The 24,612-nt window shown below is 45.4% G+C and overlaps 1 protein-coding gene across 3 annotated transcripts in view; it reads left to right on the forward strand.

Annotated features, from left to right (window-relative positions):
• The window catches only part of snx29 (sorting nexin 29), a 124,142-nt gene that overhangs the window by 10,286 nt on the left and 89,244 nt on the right, over positions 1-24,612 (forward strand). For all 3 annotated transcript variants that reach the window (XR_002665046.1, XM_022743112.1, XM_022743113.1), the window contains exons 9-14: positions 20-132; positions 459-555; positions 760-842; positions 6,264-6,327; positions 7,013-7,141; positions 16,397-16,482. Coding sequence is in view for 2 of the 3 variants with exons in the window: in XM_022743112.1 (XP_022598833.1) it covers positions 20-132; positions 459-555; positions 760-842; positions 6,264-6,327; positions 7,013-7,141; positions 16,397-16,482 (572 nt within the window). In the remaining variant the exon portion in view is untranslated. The remainder of the gene's footprint in view (positions 1-19; positions 133-458; positions 556-759; positions 843-6,263; positions 6,328-7,012; positions 7,142-16,396; positions 16,483-24,612) is intronic.

The following is a 24,612-nucleotide window of genomic DNA, read 5'->3' on the forward strand; positions in this document are numbered from 1 at the left end:
TAAACTTCTTTTGTTACAGGGTGGTGGTGGGAAGTCTGTCCAGCGTGTCCACGTGGAGCCCTCTACAGGTGATGACGAACCACAGCAGCTCCGACATCCTCATCCCCCTGAACCCTGCAGACCCTCAGCCAGGTACCACACACACCGACGCAGAGGCCGCACACTTTATTCAGACTCCCGTAATCCACAAGGAAGATATTAAAAAAAAAACCAAAACAAACACTTCCTGATGCCAAATCAGTTTTTAATCTCTTCAGTGCCTTTAGCCCACACTGCTGCACCGATTCCCCTCGTCACTGTTTCACAAAGATTCTGTGATATTTGTTTGACTGTTTTTTGTTTGCTGCTGACAACAGCTGCGCACGGCTTCAGCGCGGGGATCAGTTATTTATCAGAATGAAATGTAGGGACTTTCTGTGCAACTCTATATCTTTACTTTCACTTCCATTTTGTTTCAGTGAGCTCTGTGGAGGACACAGCTGCATTTCCTGCTCAGTGTGAGTCAACAGAGCCGGTGGGAAACTGTGAGAGCAGCAGATCAGAGCTGACGTTCAAGTAAGCTTCAGACGGGGATGATGTGTTATCATGGGAATCATTTGCAGTGATGGGGGAAAAATATTTGTCAGGTATAGTCACAGGAATTAACATCCTGGTGTGGTCAGTGTGACTTTTTTTTTTTTTGCTGCAGCAGTAGAAAAATAAATTATGATGATGAAAGAGTTTCAAAAGTACCTGATTTTCTCTTTTCATGTGTTGCAGTATGGAGTCCAGTCCACCGACGCAGCCGGCTCCAATTTCCAGCGTGCTGCCAACATCTGGTCTGCCAGAGTCCATGACAGTGGGTGAGTGTTTCTCCTCTTCCCACATCTGTCTGTCTCTTGCTCTTCTTGTTTGGTTTGTTCTCGAAACCTGTTCTGTGGAACGATTCGTCATGGATTTTTCTTCACATGTGAACCAGCATCATAAAGTGTCTTTTCACTGGACTTCACTTGTAGCAATTAAATCACTTTAACTGCAAAAAAAACAAACAACAAACAAAACGAGGTGGATTACATTTCTCACGAATGATGGCGACGGTGAAAAAAGATGCGAGGACTCACACTGTTGATAAAACCTGCAGTAACTGGAGCGTCGTCAGTCATGCACTGCAACAACTCCCCCGATAGAGAGAACACAGACGACTCTGTGAAGTAGTCAAATGTGCTGATTTCAAATAAAAAAAAATCTAAAAAATCTGCCAGTGGGGCCAGCATAAACCACTTCTGAGGTTTTCTGGAAATTAGCATAAAATCAAGCCACTCCAAAACACTATTAAACCTGAGAGCTGCTGGGAAAAGCCTGAGATTGAAGCCAGCAAGAAACTCTCTCTTATGGACTGCTCTTATTTTGTACTTCTCTGCTCCACAGCCGGTCAGATCAGTGATACAGATGATCCACATTAAATATGACAGTTAAACTCTCGATAGTGGAATCGCCACTTTCTCTTGAGGTTTTATCAGAGTCTCTCCTCTCAGAGAACATCCCCAAGAAGTTTGCGGCAGTAATGAATCCTTTGGAAGTCCTCACATGTCTTTGTTGGGAAATGTCACCGCAGCTGTCGTCTGTAGTAAATTAAATCCAACCTGCTGATTAGTTTGCAGTTAAAAGTGATCTAATTGCAAACGAGCGAGGCTCTGTGCCAAGAGGTTGCTCAGACGTTTGCCACCTTTTTTCCATCACAGCAAACCATCCACATGGTGGCACTGTTGGTCCAGTGTGTGCACATGTTACTGTACTTGGATACAAACACTCCTCTGCCCCCCCCCCCCCCCCCCCCAAAGAATTTATTTATTTATTTATTTTTGGTGAGAAAGTGAGATTGTGTGAATGCCTGAAATTTACATCAGCTGTGAGATTTCAGAAATTTGAGATTCAAACAAACACTAGATGAGCATTGCATTAGCAGAGCTTAGACCCCTAGCCACTCATAGTGATGCTGTTTGATTCCTTGGATTGTGTGTGTGTGTGTGTGTGTGTGTGTGTGTGTGTGTGTGTGTGTGTGTGTGTGTGTGGGAGAAAGAGAGGCTGAGCCAGGGGAGGAAAGGTGAGTGCAGCCGCCTGTGAGCGCGGGGATGGAGCCGTTGTCCAGTCTATTAGCCCTCGGTAAGAGGAGGTCACGGGGTCACAGAGAGAGAGCCGGGGCAGAGAGAACAGTCGTCGAGGTGCAGAGCTACACGACGCCTTGGAAACATATATAACAGCCGACCTCAGTCAAAGATCAGCTTTTTGATTAAAAAGGCAAATCCGCTTGTAATACATGATTTTGATGTCGGCCCCTTTAAGATCAAAGAGCAACGAGCTCTTTTCTCTCTGACGTCCAGCAGTCACATTCGGAGAAATCCATCGATACCGATTTCTATGCCTGCTGTCACGTAACCCACAGCAACAAGGGGCAGCCACTACGGGGGTAGTGATATCATCAGGATTATTTATACCCAGCTATGTTTTTTTTTTTTTTTTTAAGTGGTCCAATTGAAAAACATGTAATGCAGCATTATGGGAAATTTCAGCACGCTGTGTTTGTTGTCGCTTGTTGTTATAGAGAGTAAAAATCAGGATGTCTCAACCTCTGCTGCTTCAATTTTGACCATTATTTATTTTATTTATTTTAAATGAGCCTCTTTATGGAAGAACAATACTTAATCACTTGAGCTTGTTAATAAATTCAGAAATCTGAAGTGAGTAATAAGATGTTTTATGAATAGAAAAATTAGCGACGTATCATTAAAGTGTCTGTATGTTTTTAGTGCGGAGGATTAGTTAAAAACAGCTGATGACGGGGTGCGCTCATTTAACGATGACGGCCTCGTGAAGCGCGCACACACACACACACACACACACACACACACACACACAGACGCACGTACAAAACATTCTGGATTTTAAAGTGCACGGGAGAAAGTGAGAGGAGAAATGGCGTTAGAGAGGAAGAAGCAGAAGTGTGTGGCGCAGAGTTCTCCCTCTCCCTCGGTGTGTGAGGCCAAGCAGTCCATTGATTGGAGAGTATGGAGTCTATAATTCACAAGGCACCTCGATTACATGGCCTAGCTCTCTGCTAATGCCGCTATTATTGGAACAATTGAGCAAGAGCGTGTAGGTTCCGGTGGACACACACACACACACACACACACACACACACACACACACACACACTTTTTACTCTTTCCCCCAGCAAAGGTGGCTGTTACACATATGAGCTGCGTGCATACGTATCTGCGCTCTCACACACTCACTCTTTCTGCTGTAATTTGCCCGCGTCCCCCTGCGAGGACAGAGGGGCGTCTGGCTGCACTGAAGTCCCTAATGGCTCGTCTGTGGCACCCGCTGCGAACGCGTGGTCGGACTAAAGGTCACATTTATTTCTGGCCTGCTGATGTGGAGAATGGAGCTGTGGAGATAATAGACTTACTCTTTTCTGCTCCTGTGTTGTGCTCTTCATCACACTCCTCCTCCTCCTGCTCCTCCTCCTCTTCCTCCTCCTCCCCCCAACCAGGCACTTACCTCGGGGTTGGAGGAGACCTACTTGTGTCTGGGGCTACATTGACACCCTACATTAGTTATGAGCATAGAGTTGTGGTCTCTCTCTGCATGTGTGTGTGTGTGTGTGAATGGTGGAATTCAAAGTGCAGGGTAGATTAACTCCTTGTCTCATGGTTGTTATTTTTGGAAAATTTGTGGTACCAGTCTCTTTGTGCACCTCCAGCCATAACTAAGAAGATGAGTCACTGCACCACCACACAGCCAGGTCTGTCCTTAACATCAGGATGGAGATAAACATCAGCTGACTGCTGACTGCTGGCAGACTGTGCCTGTAGCTGATGCAGTCCAATTGACGGGCTGAAAAACATATTGAGAGTTTTAGAGTAAAGTTGCTGGTATCTGATATTTTGAATTAAAAAAAAAAAAAGATAAATTGAGCTGCAACTAACTTTATTATTTCCAACTCGTATTTCAGTTACCATTTCTTTTGATTGATTGCTTAAGTCCATAAAACCTCAGACAATAATGAACAATGCTCATCACAACTTCCTCCAGGCCGAGGTGTCACATTGTCAAATTGCTTTTTTTAATTTTTTTTTATTCAACCGACGGTTCAAAACTCAAAGATAGTCAATTTGTAATCTTAAAAAAAAAAAAAAAAAAGAAAAGAAGAAAATCCTTAGAAGCTGGAACCAGTGAATGGTCAGCATTTTCATTTTTAAAGAATGAATTGAACTACCTATTGATTGTCTGTGACTGTTTGACGACCCGTTTCAGCACTAATCGTCTTCATTGACTCTAATGAATGGGATCTAAATGGCGATGACCTCTGGATAACACACTGAGGACTCAGACTTCCCACTCACAATCTCATTCTACTCACGGTGGGGGGGGAAAAAAAATCATTTAAAGATCTCCTCCAGACGTGTTTTAAGATGTATAGAAATGGTTCAATTACCTGGTTAAAACTTCTTAAAATTACATCTACTCTTAGCGAACTACTCTTCACTTGAAAAAGTTGTAACGCCATCTCCTTCTTCACTGATGAGTCCGTTGTGCACAAATACATCCACGCAGCAAAGTGACGGCCAGACGTCCAGGTGAAATCACATTAAACGAAACACAGTTTTTGAGCTGCTCATTACGCTCGTTTTCAAAAAGACAAATATGCAATCACCGTCTGACTGTACAAGCCATCTTTTGAACATAAGCTTGATGTTTCAGTTGCTCTCATTCCTGTATTTTAAACAGCATCAGTTATATGAAACTGTTTTTCTATAAAGTTAGATTGGTTTAGCTTCCTTCGTCAGCTGCTGGTAGGTAATTGAGATGTATCAGTCAAATTGACCATCAGGAGGAAGAGGATGGTTTTTCTTTTCACGCTGAAAGTTATGATAGTGATAATTAAAACCTTGATGGATTTCTGCCGTATAGAGATTTTGCAGTGAGCATGCTGGAGGGTTCAGCTCATTGAGATCCTGAGTAGCTCAAAATTGATGAAATTACTACAGCAACACGTTTTTTGGAAAAAAAAAAAAAAAAACCCCAATGCAAATGAGAGATATTCAGCTGACTATCATAATGGCGTTTTCCGGTTGTTATTTAGCATGTGTTTGATTGGCTGTCAGACACATTCATGTGAAGTAGTCGTGGTCAAGTAGAGTTCTGCCAACAAGAAGTAAGTGAAACCCTTTGGTTTGACCTGGTTTTCCACCATTAGGATCATGTTATCTGCTGCGTGTTCAGGTCAACCTTAGTTTGCCATTTTATGTCTACGTGTTTTGGATAGTGCCAGTGGAGATGTAGGGAGAGAAAGTAGCCGGCTGGGAGTCGAACTGGGGGATTCGCTGCTTATTATCTCATCAGCCCACACGTCACGCTTTTCACATACGGACCTTATAGACGGTTTTGTCTGACTGTGAACTGATCAATGTCTAAACTCTTTGAGATGCCTCTGTAAACCTCGCAGCTTTATGCAGTTCAGCAATTCTCGATTGTAAGTGTGTGAGATCTATTTTTTTGGTTGTGAAGCGTGGTTCACATCAGCAGAAGCTTCTTGTGAATAACGAACTATAAATGAGTCAAAGTGTCTCTGCCTCACACCTCCAGTCAAGTTTCATTGGCTGGACTCCAGGCTTGATAACTCCTGACTTCAATCAGCTTTTGTTGTTCGTTACACACACACACACACACACACACACACTTTTTTCAACCTGCAATACAGAACAACACAATGATCTGTGTGTTATTAGTTAAAATAGATTGTGTAACCTAAATGAAGATTTGACCATTTGACAAATTTATACATAAATGCAGATAATTCCAAAGGGTTCACTTACTTTTTCTTGCCACTCAATGTTAATGCAAATGTCGCCCCCCCCCTTCCTTTATTATCTCGGATTACTTTCTTTCTTCTGTGTTTTATAGGAGCTATCATAAAAGTATGATTTAGCAATAAAGATCCTGCTCTCTGTGAGTCAGATATAACTTCTGTCAGAGGGAAAAAAAAAAGTAAAACCTAATTTTATCAGAGCAGTTCATCTCAGGGGCGGAAAGGAAAGTGCAGCATTAATCCAGCAAATGGGGAGTGAAAGTGGGATTTTGTTATTTCTACATTTCGAAACTGAAGGTTATTAGTTTATGCATATTGCTGTGGTGCGCTGTGTGTGTGTGTGTGTGTGTGTTTTATGTGTTTGAGGTGGTTTCAGTGCCGAAAGTCTCACCCTGTTCTCCCTCCTCTGCAGTGGAGCTGCGTCAGGCCATTGTAGCCATGATGAACAGAAAGGACGAGCTGGAGGAACAAAACACGTACGTTTGGATATTTCCTTCCTTATCTGCTGCTCCCAAACCCCCCAAACACACACACACACACACACACACACACACACACACACACACACACACACACTCAGACTCAGACTGGAAGAAGATATCGAATGACCTTTCTTTATGAATTGTCTCAGCTTGTTTTCTTCTCATCCTGAGACGAGAGGCAGTTTTGTGCTGACTTGAGGCAGGAAACCAGAGGCTGTGATTTACATCCATTTAACAGCTGCTGGAATTGATCGTCGAGCAAAACTGCAAAGCGTAGCTCAATAATATTCTGTTGGAAATGGCCAGAAAACACAGTATTACGCATCGTTGTGATCAATCATAATTAATGTGAAGCGTCTGCCAAGCGGTATTTAGGTTTTTATGATACACTGTGATTTGTACTTGTGGCATTAAATCAACAGCGATGCAGCCACAGATGTGTGTTCAGTGTTTGATAATCGGAGCTGAATGTGATTCAGACACTCAGTTATTGCAGCAATTAAGAAAGCTTAATAATGTTCATTAAATCTACTGTTTATGATCTAAACATTACCAGAGTGTCAACATGTAGCGCTGTAGAGGATCAGGTCTGTTGGGAGACACTTCGCCTGGATACGATCGGTGATATTTCGTGTGGAATCATGTTACATGCATGTGACGGACTTCATGTGTTCGACAGCTCTCTTCGCTGCCTGCTGGACGGGGAGATGGAGCACTCGGCGGGCCTGAGGCAAGAAACTGATCTGCTGAAGAAGAAGCTGGCGGAGCTGGAGGAGAGACACACAGCCAAGGTCCAGGCACTGGCCAGGTGAGAAGCAGCCCAGGGGAAGTCTGCAGAAATGGACATTAATGCAGTCGTCTCCTCTCACAATACGGGAGATTAACTGCATTAACTGCTGCACTAGCTCGGATTTATTTAAAAGGAGAAACTGACTCATACTGTCAACCTTTTAACACGGTTTGGGGCTGCAACAAAGCAGAGCTTCGCAGCACCCCTACCTGAGTCAGTGTTGAGAAGCCATTCTCACGCAGAGCTGCCAAAAAATTCACACTTTCCAGCCTCCTCAAATTTTAGCATTTACGTTTAAGAAAACTAACACATGAAAAAAGAAAAAAGCACTTGAAAATGCTTCCGTAAAGGATTTTCTGGGATTTTTTAAAAACCAAATGGTCGATTGATTAATCGAAATAATCCGGAGATTAATCAGTAATAGGGGGAAAAAAAATAGTTTATTTCTGCTTTTGAAAGAACAAATCTAAAGAAATACAAAACTTTGTTTGTCTCTTGTCACTTCTGACTGAATGTGTTGCCAAAAGATTTTCCTTCAGAGCTTTAAACGTCTCATCCTGTCCTGGATAAAAACATGAAGCTTCCTAATGCAGTTCTGAACAGTGTGGCCAGTACTGAAATAACAACGCTGACACAAGTGGATGTTGTTTCCTGTGTCTTCGGCTGGACTGAAGCAGGGGGGCGCTGGTGGGAGGAAAGTGCAGCAAAACATTTTTTTTATTTAAAAAGCCAGAATTGTAATCACTTGACACTGTAATGATTGGGTCATTGGCACTGACCATTAACCTGTCAACCCCCTGCAGATAGATAATGGCTGTTTTGTGCCGGAGGGGGGGGGGGGCACACTACACTACTTTTTACATAATGCAGATTTAATTCCACGGCCATCCAGCCCGTCTAAAAACCGAGCTTTTCCCACATCACAATAACGACAATAACACTAACAGTCCTTATTAACATTACTAATCACCCGTGTTTGACAACGTACAATGTCTTCTAGTCAAAGAAGACGAGCCGGTTTGTGAACTTCTGTTTTTTCCCCCTCATTTATTTGGATCTACAAGTTTAAACAAAGAACTTTTCCGTCAATAAACAGAGTGTGGAAGCTGTAGCGGCCCAGAGGACCTTCACGTCTGTGATTAAAGCTGCTTTTGTTGCCGCTGATTGTGCTGGGCTGTTGCCTCGCACCTACGGCGGCGGCATCACTGTTTTACACATAATCACAGTAATTACCGCTGCGCCCAGACAGGAAGAGGAAACTGTAAGTATCTGGAGGACGGGATGTCAGAACAACATTGGAAACTTTTTTCCCCCTTTTTTCGGTTCTCAAACGTACGTACACTTTTGTCTCCAGTAAGCGACCACCTACAGCTTCCCCTGAAAGTGAATTGCGTCACCTCAGCATCTACAATTGATTGCCTGTACGCCAGAAGTTCTTCGGTTGAGCCCCGAGCCCTTTAAATAGAGGATTAGTCATCCTCCAGCGGTCTAAACAGGAAGCCCCGGCAAGTGTTGTGTTCAGATAGTAGCCTCCTCCAGCAAGTCAAGCCACCTGCGAGGATTGATCCGAGTTTACTCAGAGTTAAGTGTGTTGGGACTGCGGACGCTGATGGGTTCGTGGGCATGACAGTGCAGGGGCTGATGGGGGCTTTTTTAATATGTGATGATTTTCATGTTCGCGTGGAGCACTTTAATGGAGTGGAAATGACAACGAGAGAGAGAGAGAGAGAGAGAGAGAGAGAGAGGCAGAGGAGAGGAGTGTACTAGGAACACAAGTGATGGCCTCACAATTGCCTCCCTCTCCTCCGCAGGTGACTGTGACACACCGTGTGTTTTCCCTCACAACTCAACACACACACACACACATACACACACACACATACACATGAAGCCGATTCCCATAGTCTGCCGCTAAATCTCAAGTGCTGCTTCTCCTCCTCGGCCAAATCTGCCTCGATCAATCGTGGCTATAAATACCGCTGAAGGAGCAGCTAGCCGCTGAATGAGGGTTGAAAGCTGTCAGCATCATTCAGGGAAAAGAAGCTACTGGCAACAGTTGCTATGTATCCCACAATTCTTTGTGATTATCTCGCACTGAGAGCGAGCCGGGGGGCCGAACACCAACATCTTATCATCTGCTGGCTTCCTCGTTGACCGACCGGCTAACTCAATTACTCTACTGCTGCTGCGTTAATTAAGACTGATTGGTTAATGAGCGTTAACTTTGAGAGGAGTCACTCTGCCGCACAAGTGTTCAGGTGAAACGTTTATCACATAATGTTTTAGTTCTTCTGGTAGAGCAGCATCCAAACCCAAAAAAGTGGCATGTGCGTTCATGTGTGTGTGTGTGTGTGTGTGTGTGTGTGTGTGTGTGTGTGTGTGTATATGGGGGTGGCAGAGGATGAGCGAGTCGCCATAGATAGATTTCGGCTGACGTCGACTCCGGCAGAGGGGAGTGGGCTCACTCACACGTCCGTCCAAATATAGCATGAAAATGTAAGACCCCTTACACTCGCACATTGACACATCGCAGCCCACGTCCTTGCTCCCAGCTTCTAACACGCACATGCAACAATCCTCCCGTACGTTTGCTTGCCGCTGAACGCAGATACACCCAGTGGCAAAGTAGCAGTAGGTTCAATCCGAGCTGAAAGAAACAGTCCTGCAACAAACGCGCCCTTCATCACGGTGTCGATTCAGCTCTGGGAGCGAGGAGGCAGTTCGAGCTGCTGTTGAACTGTACTGCAGCATGTAGATGTTTCTGTTGTTTAGAAAAATAAATCACAATTTACAGGCACCCTGTAGAGTTTTTTTCTTTGCATATCGTGCACATGCACAGGGACGCAAACACATGGGCAATCAATAGCTCGCAGGTGATGTGATGCATAACACTTTGATGGTGATAGCAGGAGCTCTGTGTTATCTGGTTCAGCGGTTCTCAAAGCGGGGTCCTGGAGGTCCCAAGCAAAAAGGGGAATCATTTATTTTCACCATAATTTCATTCATAATTCTGTAATAAAACCTCTAAAAGCAAAAAATCTTATCAGACGGGGTCTGCGGTCTAATTTGTGTCAGTTTCAGGGGCCTTGACGTGAAAGAGTTTGAGCCGCTGATCTGGTTAATATGGACGTAAACATCGCAGGATTTAAAAAAATATTTTTAAAATGTGATTTGTAAAAGTTTTATGAGGAGGGAAATTCCTACACACAATATGTTGCGGGGATAAACACTGGATGTTAACTCCACAGGACGGCTTGAAGTCGCAGTTGAATATGAGTCAGAAATATCGCAATTAAACATTTCCCTCTGTAGGTTGATATTCAAACATTTGTGATCACACACGATATCTGGCCTCACGTCTCAGTATCTTCACTGTCACCGCTAATGATAACAGAAATAGAGTCGTTAAAAAACCTGTTGCTTTAAATATGGATGTCCAAAACCAAAGTAGTCTTGCACACATACACACACACACACACACACACACACCAAACTTTCCCCACAACCATTTCTTGTCCCCCTTTTTTAGACGTCACTTGGCCGAGCAGAAAGCAGGCCTCTCGCAGCAGGAAGACGGGAAGGCAGCCAGTCGAGTGGGCTTGGGCCAGGAAGCGCTACCTCGTCACAGGGAGAGGGGGTGGTTGGACAGGCGGACACATACTCTCACACACACACACACACACACACACACACACACGCACAAAAGAAATGAGAGCAGATGCCTTTTTCTTAGCTGGCAGGGCTGCAGTCTTTTCTCCGGGCAGTCTGCTGTAGCTGATCTAAGAAGTGGCAGCGAGAGCGGCTGTGAAGTTTGCCTAGTTTACTTGTTGGGAGTGTTTAGGCTCGCTGTTTTTCTATCTGTTGGAAGTCAATTATGTCACTCTGCCCAGGGGGGCCTTTTCCCTTCAATGCTGAGGTTTTAACAATCCAGCCCTGCACCCCGGCCTGGCCTCGTTGAGCTTGAGTGTGGGTATATATATATATATATATATATGTGTGTGTGTGCGCGTGTATATGAGTTTATACAGCTTTGGGCATTGGGCCTTTGGAAGTGTGACACAAGAGTGTATACTTATAATGTATTTTCTGAGAGGCTGAGCAGTAAATTGCACTCAGGAGCTTTACCCAGCGACTGAGCTGTCTGTCTCTGAGGGCGTCTTTGAACCTCTCATTTACCACTTCCAAACGAAAGCAGACCGTACCTGAAGAACAGCCAATTTAGCCGCGTTTATCGCACATTAAGACGTCTGCGGAGCATGGCGATGATAAAAGAAAGGGGTGGGGGGGAATACAAGGAATGAAAATCACCCCAGGGCTTCATCTCAACTTAAGAAATTACTGCGTGTAGTTGAAGTTTAAGATTTCCTCTTGAGATACTTTTTGTTCTTTTCTTCCAGAGAAGATAAGACGCACCGTCCTTCCTCCCTCTCTAATAGTCTGTTACAGTATTTGCTTTATACAAAGCTCAGACTTTACAGTCATTACTGACTTTCCCTCTTTCATACAAAATATTTACAATTTCTTTATCTCTCAAACACACCGTTTCCCCTGCTTTCTCCATCTTTATTTGCACGCAGTTTAAACGTGTCTCACACACAACACAACACAACACACTCTCTCTCTCTCTCTCTCTCTCACTTTTGTTTCTTTTGCACAAAAAACAGCCAGAAACTCATTAATAAATCTCCTTATGCACAATCACTGTTTGTCTTTCTCGCTGGTCTCTCACGTGGAAGAAGATGAGATGACTTCAACAGTTTTATTAATCAACACAGCTAATAGGCTTATCCTCTGAGCAGACATTCACTCTCCCAGTATTTCTGGGTCACACTACCGCCCTTAATGAGAAAGCGGTTTGCGGCTGGTCCCGCATCAGCTGGACAGAGGATGCAGTTGTTACAACAGAGATGCCCCGGAAAGTGCTTCACTTCAGACACACTCATTTAAAACTTTTACCGTCCCCGGAGGCAGAGAAGGCGCTTAGAGCTTCAGATGAGTTTCCAACACTCCGCATTTGCAGTGATCCGACATTCACTAGAAGCGACGCATCAAACGACTTAATGGATCGCTCTCAATTGGAAAGCGTCGACAGAGGAGCCAAAGCTGCAGTTTTGGAGTTGAGGAAAACTTGCACAGTGTTGTGGCTCCCAGGGTGATTTTGTAGTTTAGTTTTGTTTAGTATCCGTCGCTCACCTTCTCTCCTGGGAGTCTGACTGATGCTGGACTCGCCAGAGGCGTTTAGGGAAGTGAATGCGGCTCAGAAATCTAGGATTGCAACCTCACTGGGTATTTAAGCTAACAGCATAACACTGTTTGAATGTATGGATGCAATATACACACTGTATGTTATAGTAGATAGTAGATAGATAGTTTACTCACTAGTAGTCCAGGTATACAAAGCAGAATCAGCAAGGAGCAGGAAATACTTCATGGTTTCCTTTCCTGTGAAGAACCTCAGACTTTGGGTCTTAATGAGATTTGTGATGCAAAGCAAAGGCGGCTTTTTCTACGATTTCTACTCAGTGAATGGAAACTTAAACCAGGGCGGGAGGAAAATAGATTGTTGGGGAGATGTTGAGGCATGTTGTGGAGAGTTTTCCTGTCAGTGTTGAGCAGGTTTATTGCACAGGCAGCTGTACGACCTGAGGGAAGCCGCTTCAATCCAGACAGTGACGCAGAGGGCGCGTTTCACACCTCCAAAGTTGTGTTTTATCAGTGTGCTCTGAAATTGGATTTGAGAGTCAGCTGTGCAGGGTCAGGCTGTTGTAAGAGCCGGGGGTTCTCCCTCATAACCTGCAGGGCGCTTGCTTATTCACACTGTCGCAACCGCGTCGCTCCTGTGATGTCAGCTGATGTCGGGCGAAGTGATGTAGGTACACGATGGATTATAAGTATAAGTATTTCTGCTGAGGCACACACATGACAACATGAGTCCATGGACCCGACCTGCCTTGTGTCAGCGGTCCATACCTCTGCCGGTGATGTAATGCTAAGGGGAATGATTTCCCGGCACGCTCTGGAGCCCTTCGTACCAATCAATCATTGTTTTACTGCCACAGCCAATCCCGAGTATTGTTGCTGACTGTGTGCATCCCTTTTACGGGCGCAATTTGCTCATCCACTAATGGCTGCTTCCAGCATGATAACGCATTTCTTTGATGCTGATATAATTTGCGGACCGGAAAACCAAAACAATGAGCTGAGAGAGGCTTAAAAGCTCCACAGAGCTGAAGGTAAGAGCAGAGTCCGGTGATAATGCCTCCAGCACTTTCACATTACACAGTCATTTGATCTGTGCGTGATATAAAGATATTGATTATTGCATCTTTAATAGTGTCTCTAAGAGGGCGGCGAACATCAGCGTGAGTCCAGAGTGAACACGTGCGGTTGCGCGGAGTTTGTAATGATGACATAGCGGCTCCTCTGTTTGTCTGAGGCTGAAAGGAGCAAACAAGAGAAAAGAGCTGAAGTGATTAAAGTATTAACTGGAACTGCGCTCAGTAGAGCGTGTTCCTCCGCCAAGGCCAAACAATCACGTCTGTCAGGTTCAGATTATTATCTGGGTCTGCAGCTGTAGAAAGTCATGCATCTCAACACAAAAATATGTCTGATTTGTTGCATTAAAATCCGTATATTATTTCCTGAGAAACTGATGAAAGTGTTGAAAAATGGAAAATTTTGCAATATTAAGGAAAAGTGATAAATAAAATTCCTAGATCCGCCTCCTCGTCTGGATCAGCACCAAAATCGACTGGGCTCCTCCCTGGGCGAGGCCCCATCCCTCCGCTAAGTCTGGTGCGAGTCGGTTCAATACTTTTTTGCATAATCCTGTTGCCAAACAAACCGACCACCTCAGCGGAGGTAACCAGTAAGATCTCTACAAGAACATTTTAACCTGAGCTTCACGTATCAAGGACAGTTGACTCACAATTTTTGTCAATTGCTGTAGTCTACCTGCTGGAGCAACATTCATTCTCTGTAAAATGAGATGGTTCTGAATATCTGTGTATCTCCCCAAGCTTCTGCACAAACACACACACACACACACACACACACACACTTGGAGCAAGCGTGTGTGTGTAGTAGCTATAATTTAATCAGGCTGGAACGGCGTCTGGGCCGCGGGTGGTTCTGATAACAGCGATGTGGACGGCTCCTCGGAGAGCTCGTCGTGTGGATTCAGAGGGTCTCCAGGCAGCCGCCTCTTTTGTTGGTGGAGAATGAGGGCTGATAAGCAGGGCACCCAAAATCACACTATGGAGAATGAGGGGTTGGGGAGGGAGGGAGGGGGGGGGCATGGGGGGCAGGGGGGGGGTAGCAAGACAAAGGCTGTTAAATTTAACTGCCAAGGGCATAAAGCCACACTCCAACTCTGATTGACTTTCCTCCCCAAAGTCGATGATGTTCAACCGGTTACGGCTTGTAAGGAGACCGCCTCTGTCTCTCACTCTTCTTTCTTTATCACTATGTCTTTGTGTCTGAATCATCAGGCACAGTTCAACACACACACTCCCACACACACACACACACACACTCTCACACACACTCTCACACACACTCAGGCATGCTAACGTATGATTGTAGCTGAACAAGGCTGTAACTTTGACCCCATTTACACTAAGACATCGACCCACATCCTCCTTCTCTGACTCTCCATCTGATGCAGCTGGATTTAAATGTACACGAGGTTTTAAAATGCATCTCTGAGGTTCTGAATACTGAAACCCAGAGGTCAGAGGTCACGCTGCTGCCTCTTCTAACACGGGCTTGTCATGTAAAAACCCCTTGAATAATCTGCGGACATGAAGCTCCGGAGAGCCAGGTGTTTGTTCCCTTTCGTTTCTTCTGATGTGAATTCATGTTGTTGATTTGATTTTGTGACTGCTTCCTGTTCCTTCAAAGTAAAAGCTGCAGCTGACTTTAATGACAAAACGCTGGTGAAACTCCTTTTCATGTCCTTATCTGTCTTTTCTCAAACATTCGCCCTGATGGAAGTTACTCCTGCAGGTGATTGTTTAACTTCTCCCGACCAAAATCATGGGCATTACTGTGCCGTTATAACAACAGCCTTTCCTCAGCGCTTTGGAGGCCGGCTGCAGTCGGGGAAGTCACTGCTCTACTACAAACTAGGAAAAAAACCATTTCTTTTTTATGTCAGTTTGAATCTTTGTCGACAGTGACAGCCCCTGGCAAACTGTTCCTCTGTGGAACTCACACTTTATAGATGGGGACATCATTATGCAAATAGAAACAGGCCTTCTCCAAAACTGCTGGAAGTGCACTGTTGTTGAAGATCTCATTCGCTGTCGCAGGTTTCACTTTATAGGAACTACGGGTTGTTGCTGACGAGAGGAAGAGTCCGACAGTATGTGTTCAGCTCTGTCTGCCACATGCTCTACTTGCGTTGGAGCTAATTCTTAATATTCACGTGTTTTAAAAATCTGCAGTTAACAGTATTTTGACTCAACGGCATCTCAACAGTCAGACCTGAAGTGAAGCTGGACTCATGCGTTCCCAGTGCTGCATGTGGGCGATCGCACACGGTTCGCTGTGAGACATTTGCATGGCTGTTTTTCATACTTGCATGTATAACTTTACTTTTGAACTTGCGTGTGTGTCGGCGCCTCCGCGAGCCTCTCGGATCTGCGGTTTTCCCTCTCTCCGTGTAGAGAGATCTGTCTCAGTCCACCTGCACAGCCGGCTCTGCTCCTCAGTCTTCGGTGCATTTCCACTTGCAAAATCGGATCGTTCGTGTCGGGATTCATGTTCATATCAGGCGTGGAGACGGTCTCTGGACCCGCCTCTTGCTGGCCTGACTGCGACAGGGGCTGTTACTTCGGTTGAAATATGAGTCCCGTCGCTTCTCTGTGAATATATCTCAAGTCTGACCACCTGGATTAGATTTCAGGTGTTTTTTTTTTTATTTTCATCGCTCCACAGGTGACAAGATGTCACAACAACGAGTTTCACACCGTCTCCCTCCACCACATGCTGTCACAAAACAGAGTAAACAACTTCCTATCACTGGCGTGTTGCAGCTCTGGTCAGAAAAATGTGCCCTTCGTCATATTACACTCTGCAGCGTCTTCACTGCGGCCGCCCCGGGAGGCAGAGGATTATTTTGTCTGTTGTGAAATAGAGGAAGGATAGTTGACATTAAAGTCTAAATTCCTTGTGTACAATGTATTGTAGTTATAGCATCCTTATTTTTATTCATGCCTTATAAGCCGTGTGTGTGTGTGTGTGTGTGTGTGTGTGTGTGTGTGCGCGCAGGGAGAATGAGGTCCTGAAGGTCCAGTTGAAGAAGTATGTGGGGGCGGTACAGATGCTGAAGAGAGAGGGGAGCCAGGGCAATGACGGTAAACCTCACACACTCAAACACACACACACACACACACACACACACACACACTCCCTCACACACTCTCTGCATCATTACGACCTGAAATTAGATTTCATATCTGTGTCCCAGTTCATCTATTCTGCTCGCAAACAGAAACGCTTATAGTTATATACACAGCAAAATAAGGTCATCACTTTCCTCCACATCCCAGATCAGTTCTGATGCGTCTCTCAGGGGCTCGGATGACTAACCTTCCTCTGTTGGTGTGAAGCGCTGTCAAACGGAGCGAGCCCCCCCCTCCCCCCCCCACGCCTGTCTCACTCTGACTTATCCTTTTCTTTTAGCTTTTGGATAGGTTTGATAACTTTGACTTTGCTTTCCTGTTGCCGGGGGATGTACGCGGTGCTCTGTTTAAAGACTGGCGAGATAAGCCCCGGCTGTATCAAAGGCAAATAAAAATGAACATGGCAGATTATGGAGGGCCACATAATGGCTAATTGCATTTTGGGGGATAGACGGGAGAGCTGTTATCTGTGACGCCCCCAAGGGTTTATGTGTTTGTGAGGTTTTTTTTTTTTTTTTATATGTTTTTGTGAGACGGAGAGGTAAAGAGATACGTAGAACTTTGTAATATCTCTAATGGTTCCTTTGTTTTTTATGGTGACATTAGAACAAACAGCTATATTTCAGCGCTGTGAGATAAGCTTTTCGTATCGAGCACCACGATGCCCGCTGCTTTTTAAAAAACAAAGCGCGGATTTTTGGCGATTGTGTTGTCATTTATTTATTTTAAGTGAAATGAAAATTTCAGGTTATTACAGCTTTGGGTGCCATAATATGCTGTTACACAGACATCAATACACAACAAACAGGAAACAAGCAGGCGGCCAATCAGACAACAGCAAGTGTGGAAGGTCAAATTTGAAGTTGGATGTTGGTGTGTGATCAGTGATGTGGTGATGAAGGGGTGAATGAATGAATAAAATCCTCTCCCAGTGTGGAGATCAGGAAACTTCCAACCTGACATTAATTTGCTAATTAGATTATTAGATTATTTTTTAATTAAAAACTTTTTCCACTTTAATCTACACCAGTTTTTGCTCATCTATACACCTTTTATTTATTATTATTATTATTATTATTATTATTATTATTTTTTATTTATTTATTTATTTATTTATTTATTTATTTATTTAAGTTATTTTGGGGCATTTTTTTGCCTTTATTGTGATGGGGACAGTGAGAGAGTGATGGAAGAAAAAGGAAAGTTGGGGGAGAGAGAGGGGATGATGCAGCACAGAGCTGGATTTGAACCTGCTGCAGGAAGGACTGAGCCTCAGTGTGTGAGCCACCCGGGCGGAGACCCACATATTCTCTATCATAGCAACAAGAGGTTGTGGTTAAAGAAGCAGCCCGCCTGTGGTTAGAAAGTACTTACTGACTGTCAACAGCAAACTTTAGCTTAATCAGCAACATGCTCCATCCTTGCAGTGGAGCTGTGGGGCTCACACAGCCTCCAAACTCTCAACAAAGTCAGACAAATTCCTGACTGGAGGCTCAACCCTCATTTGTAGGCAGAGCTACCGTTGACGAGCTGGTAGCCAAGAGGACACCTCATATAAATTAGACAACTTTCCCCCCGGGAGGCACATTTCTCCTCTTTTTGGTTGAGGCTTCCTCACACCTCCCGCCCCCTGAGTCAAGATGGCCTCATCCCGCAGCAGGACGTCCACTGAGGAGGAGCCCCTAAAGTTTAGACTTAATGTTTAGTCCGAGAGTTCCTGGGATTAGTAACTGAAATGTAATGAAAGTGTGTCGTGTTGCCCAACCCCGCTGGGATCAGAGTTTGGGTAACGATTTTACTCGTCTCGCAAATGCATCTGGCAAACTCAGGCATTTGTGTGAAGCCTGTGTGATGCTCTGACTGCTTGTGCTTGTAGCTTTGTTTCCCAGATCTCAGCAATTCACTCGGTGAGTACGATATCACTCCTGCTGGGAATGTGGCCAAAACTACAAAGATCAAATCCGTTTGAAACTGGATTTTTTTTTTTTTTTTCCTTTACCGTGCAAATTTACTTACTTACTTTTGATGAGATCTTGTATTTTAAAGTTGTAGTTATTCGGAAAAAGTCAAAATGATGATGTTCAACATTCAAGTCGATGATGTCAGGAGTGTTATCCGGGCACACGCCCCGGGTCACTTCACCTGGCCGGGGGAGGAACACAGGAAATAACCATCACTGAGCTCAAGGCCTCGGCCCTGACAAACATGTTCTGGTTTGTTATCGGGACACTTCTCTTGAGTGTGTGGTTTTGTCTTGTTGGTTTTTTATTTCTTTACCTACCACTCATTATCCTTCTCACTGATGTTGACTTTTCACTTTTCCATCATTTGTACCCTTTTCTCTCTCCCTCTTCACCCCCCTCCTCCTCCTCCTCCTCCTTGTCCTTTCCCTCTCCTTCCGTTCCCGCTCTCCTCATCCCGACAGGCGTAGTAATTCCCTCTCCACAGCGGCGTCTAAATGATTTCATCCTCCCTCGCCTCTGTCTTCTCCTGCTAATGATGTGCCTCGTTCCATCATACTTTGATGTCAAATACCAGAGTCTGCTGGTATTACGTGTGTGTGTGTGTGTGTGTTGGGAGTAGAGGAGGAGGAATGATGTGTGAGCAGTTTAAGGGGGAGCAAAAATCGTGGGAAAAAAAAGACGAGGATGAATTGATACACAAGCGGCCCTTTTTCATGTGCTGTCAGCACGTTTCCCCCTGATCAGTGCGCTGCCTCTCTCAAACCTCTCCTGTCTAATGACGGCGCTGCAGACGTGATCTCTCAAACGCTCCTCAGGCGCTGTCAGCCCCGCTGACACGCCACAAACGACGGTTCTCCTTTTGCGCTCCGTTTCAGCGGAGTGATAATTATTGTTTTTTCCTGCGTGATGCCGTCTATCTCTGCTTCTTTCGCGGGATTTCCCCTCTCTACTTACACTTGCATATGAGAGAACAGTGTATTTGTGTTGCTGTGCGTTCTTTATGTGAGCGTGGATTACAGTTCATCTTACACGCGTGGAAATCTGCATATGTCGCTGCAGCAGAAGGCAGGAAGTACATAAACGTTACACGAGCGTCGCTCCGATCTGTGTGACATCAAAGTGACTTGAATGGTGAAGTGCTCCAGATAAGTTGCGTGTAGGTACATGCGTGTCGTTAAGAGGAAGCCATTAGTTGAACACCCCCCCCCCCCCCCCCCCGAGGGACTTGTAGTGTAACAATGACAGTCATGTTTACCGTAAGGCAGAGTCAGATGAAGAGAAATCTCCGGGGAGAGACACGGAGCAGCAGTGGAGTTAACACACACACACACACACACACACACACACACACACACACACACACACACACTAACCCAGTTTTCCACAGTTCCCGTGGGTCCCAAAGATCCTCGAAGGTTCGTGCAAACGTATTAAGTCTGCACAAGTTTTTTTTTTTTTTTCTCAACATGAATCAGTGGCCTTGAAAGAAAAACCAAATGAGTTTTTAAATTACTATAATCTGCGTGAGTCCTCTGCACTCCTGCTCGTTATATTTGTGCAGATGTTAGTGGGTCAGTGTCTCTAAACGCTAAACTTCAAACAAACTGTCCGCGGCGCGATGTGACACTGATGCTGCAAGTTAGTTTGTGCTTCGGTTTTAAGAACTTTGTCATGTGAGACGCCCCTAGATTAAATCCAGATGCTGTTTTCATCATGTTGCCCCAGCTCTCTGCAGCTCCCTCTGTCCGGGGCCTGATCTGAACGGGACCTGTGCACTCGTTAACTTTCAAAAAAAAACATCGAGACCCCGGTATGAAAAGGGAGCAGATCCGCACAGACTGAGGGATAATGAGACCCGGCCCCAAGTCCAGTCAACCGAGACAGACCTAAACTAGGAGGGGAACACTGGTGATGATTATGACTGCAGCATGTGATCGGAGCTGAGAGCGACCATGCTCCGATACACACAGATTGTGCCGAAACGACAGGACAACAACTCGCTCAATTAAAACATAATCTGGATCTGATCCTAACCGGGTCCTGGGTTGGATCTCGGTTTCCAGGATCTGATCGGACCTGGGAAGAACATGCAGTGTTTGTTTTGCTTTTGCTTTAGTTTTATCTTCAAGCTCGACCTCGTTACAGTAAACAGCCAATCACCGCCGTTATTAGATCTCTGTCCCGACATGCTGCCTTCTTATTGGCTCACTGACACTAATGAGATTTACTCTTTTACTCCTCACCTTTTTGTTTTTCATGTAAAAACCCCACAGGCCAGCGGCTTCTTGATTTACATCCAAATCCCCCAAGAAGCAGCAACTTTATCACCCTCGCTCCTCAGATCGACACACGGTGCATCAGATGTGGGCTACAAACATTAAGGTCGGGCCGTCCTCCAGTGCAGCAGAGACAAGGGAAGAAGTGTTAGGGAAGATTTACGGCTGAGCAGAGACAACAAACACATAAAAACTTAGTACGAGCCTAAAGTCAGAGACTAACTATCTATTACTCTTATGTTTGTTTTGTCAGACTCAAAGATGATTTGATGTACAGTGATTCTCTCAGACTCTGGATGTAGCCGGTCACTGGGAGAAAGAAAGAGCCTGAGGCGAGGAAGTCTATTAACTAAAGTGAGGTGAGAGTGTGAGAAGCAGAAAGGGTAAGAACAGGCTGACTTGTGATCGAGCTTGCTGTTGTCTGAAGTCAATTGGCGCGATGATAGATGAGAAATAAGGAAACTGACTGGATAAAAAAACAAAAACAAAAAAAAACATTGTTTTCCTCTGAAAAACCCCCCCCCCCCCCCCCCCCCCCCCCAGTGGAAGCTCTTTGTCTTTCTGGTGATAATGTTTCAAGGCATTTCATTCTCCCAGGGGGGGAGGGGGGAGGTTTAATGGCTGGCTGGTTGACCGGCTGGTGTTTGACTGACTGCTTTACCTGGGGGATTGATTCCCCCAGGAGGACGCCCCCCCCCTCCCCTCCTGAGACAGCTGATTGCTGCATGCGGTCAGCTGAAATTGGCCTGCGGTGCTGTATATAAAAGAGATTGGCCTGCCAGCGGCGGGGTAGGGATCAGGAGTTATTAACCTGTTAAGTGCTGGCTGGGCGCGCCGAGGACACTGGAGGAGATCGATAACGGGGTCAGAGGGCAGTTAGTCCGGCGAGATGGAATTCCCCCTCTTCCATTTTCTTCTCAAGAGCTTTGTGATATTTCTATTCCCTCTCATTTATATCGACGCAGCCCATTATTCCCCCCCATTAACACTCTTTTCTTTTTTTGTAGAAACGGCAGAAAATGGGAAAGAGTGACCTTAAGATGGAAAAGGAAAATTGAGAATAGAGAAATTAGCTATTTCTTTTTATGTTTTTTTTTTTTTACTTGACTTTATAACCTTGTGTTTCTTTTTTTTTTTTTAAGTCACATCAAATCCTAATGGATTCATCTCCCTCTGGTGCTGCCCGCAGAACAGATTTGATCTTTTCTTTTTTAGCCTGAAAATAACAGTTTTTCAGAGACTTGTTTTTGTAAATCCCTTGTAGTTTGTGTGTTTCTGTTTCTTCAATATTTTCCCCTATTTATTTATTTATTTTTTTATTTTATTTCCCTGCTCATTTTCTTTCCCTCACCTGTGTTTCCCCCGCCGGGATTAGACGTGAACAGCGGCGGACCGGCGCTTTGATTCATTTCGCTTTTTCTTTTTTGCCTGTCACCGCATACGTGTTTAATTCGTCCATAAATAAACTCACCGCAGACAGCCGCTTATTCATCTCCAATAAGGAAATGGATTACATGGCCTTTTAAAACCCAATAAGCTTCCCTCGCTCCGCCTCGGTCTCTCCTGCTCCCTCCCGACAGCCAGTGGCCCAGAGAGTGAATGAGAGGCATTTGTCACCGCTGCCTGCTCTAATAGGAGTGTGTAACTTATTCATTACGCACATAGATCTGCGTTTATTGGCCCCCTGCGCGCTCCGCTTTGCCCTTGTTGGGCCTCGGGGAGGTCAGGAGGCATCCTGCAGTGAGGTGTCAGCTGTATGTGTGTGTGTGTGTGTGTGTCCTGTGTTCTTGTTAATGTGTATAGTTATGTTGTTTTTTTTTCTTCTGTTGCTGACCTGTTATCTGCTGTGCATGAGTGTAGGCGTTAATATGGAGGTTGGTTTTTCATTACTCGTGAACTTACCTTCGTGTGTGTTGGGGGGTTAATGCGAGAAAAAGCAGGTCATAGTGGCGAGAGGGGAGTCATTATTAAACAAATGTGCATGTGTGCGCGTGTTCATCCCATACTGTATTTGTATTAATCGTCTTTTTGAGTCCCACGTCCCCTTGAGTGAGTGTAGGTGAGACACAGTGTGTATGGACGTGTGTGTGTGTGTGTGTGAGATGTCTAAATTAAACTGTGCATTAGCGGCTGTAGGTGGGTATGAAACTGTTGTAACTGGTGTGTAAGTGGTTTATGTTATAAAGTTATTTACATCCCAGTAGGCCGACTGTAAAAGAGCAAATGATGAGTCACTCTCTCTGTGTGAATTGAGCTTAATTGTGCCCACACACATTCAGCTGCAGCCTGCGACGGAAACGGTGAGAGGCCGGGCGGCAGCTCATATTGTTTAGCCTCTCAGGTCTTAATCCAACAGATCGGGCGTGTTTACCAGCTCAAAGGTGTGAGCGACTTTCATTTATTCAGCCCGGGGTGGTCTGTTTGTGTGCGCATACGACAATTAATCCAACAGACACTGTTTATTTTCCCGGCACGAGAGAGGTGACATTGCATATTGTTTGTCGCAGGTGGGGCCAGGTGGTCAACGCCCGGGCGTGGAGCGAGCAAGCGTGTGTGTGTGTGTGTGTGTGTGTGTGTGTGGGGATTTATTTGCTGGAGTGTCATATCTCACAGGCGGGGTTTCCATGTGGGTGCTGCAGGGGGAGTGTAACACATTTCATCACCTGGACGGATCGGTGTTAATGAACATTTTAATCTTCTTCGCTGAACGCCAGAGCCTGCTGAGCGTCAACACGTCCGCCTTTTCCCGCAGATAAATATGGAAGAATAACGGCCGGTAGCTCGGTGTAGTTTTCCCAATCTGACGCATATTCTGTCTCTCAGGCAACCAAACCTTAGCACTTGTGTCAGAAAGCTGCGATTCCTTTACTTGTTTCAACTATCAAATCATCTTCAAACAGGATCAGAGAGGAGCTTACAGAGGTACGGAGGGATTTTCAAGCTTCGAGGCGACTGAAGCATTGTGAGCAAAACTTGAGAGCAACTCAATTTAAGGAGAAATCTTCTAATATTTGCGCCGGTTCAATCCCTCCTGAAGCTTTGTAATGGAGCGAGGCGTCCGTCTCTGAGACCGGATTAAGTCAAGAGAGAGCAGCTATGAGTCTGAGCGGGGGGGGGGGGGCACAGAGGGAGTGGGAAGCCCCCAGGTGATGCATCTGGAGATTCACCTCCTCTATTGCTTTAGGGTGTTTTTGAATCCACACACACACACACACAGATGCCTCCAGGCTGTTACTGTACCTGCTGCTCAAAGTCTCTGCAATCTGCATCTCGCCCCCCCCCCGCAGCCACAGCAGTTTTATATTTGTGAGACTGATGTGTTTGTGTTTTGCGTACCACCTCTAAACTAGCAGTCTCACACACACACACACCTACACACAATCTCTCTTTTTAACATCTCCTCTTTTTGTCTCCCCCCCCCTCCTCCTCCTCGCTCCTCCTCCTCCTCCTCCTCCTCCCCCTCCTCTCCCCGTCTCCCTGCCACCTCTATCTTGAGAGTGATTACATCTGGTCCCAGCTTGCCTCCCTGCCTCCCGGCCACTGCCAGGAACTGGTGCTGTATTAGCAGAGGCCAGGCTAGCCGGTCATTTACCCGCATGACTGCCCTCGCTGATGGCAGCACAGCACGGACGTACTTTAGCACGCTGCCCAGCGGAGTGAGCGGCTAAACACTCCGGGTTGTGGTGAGCAGATGCCCCGGGACAGAGAGGCGAACAGGATTGTCCTCTCGTTCTGTCGGCTGTTGTTTTATTTTGACACATGTTTTGGACTCGTGGTGAAACCGAGGGTCGTGCAAAGTAGAGAAGGAGAGTTTGAGGTGAAGTGTGTGCGTGTGTGTGTGT

The sequence above is a fragment of the Seriola dumerili genome, unplaced genomic scaffold (assembly GCF_002260705.1).
Source record: "Seriola dumerili isolate Sdu_G_001 unplaced genomic scaffold, Sdu_1.0 BDQW01000068.1, whole genome shotgun sequence".
Classification (NCBI taxonomy): Eukaryota; Metazoa; Chordata; class Actinopteri; order Carangiformes; family Carangidae; genus Seriola; species Seriola dumerili.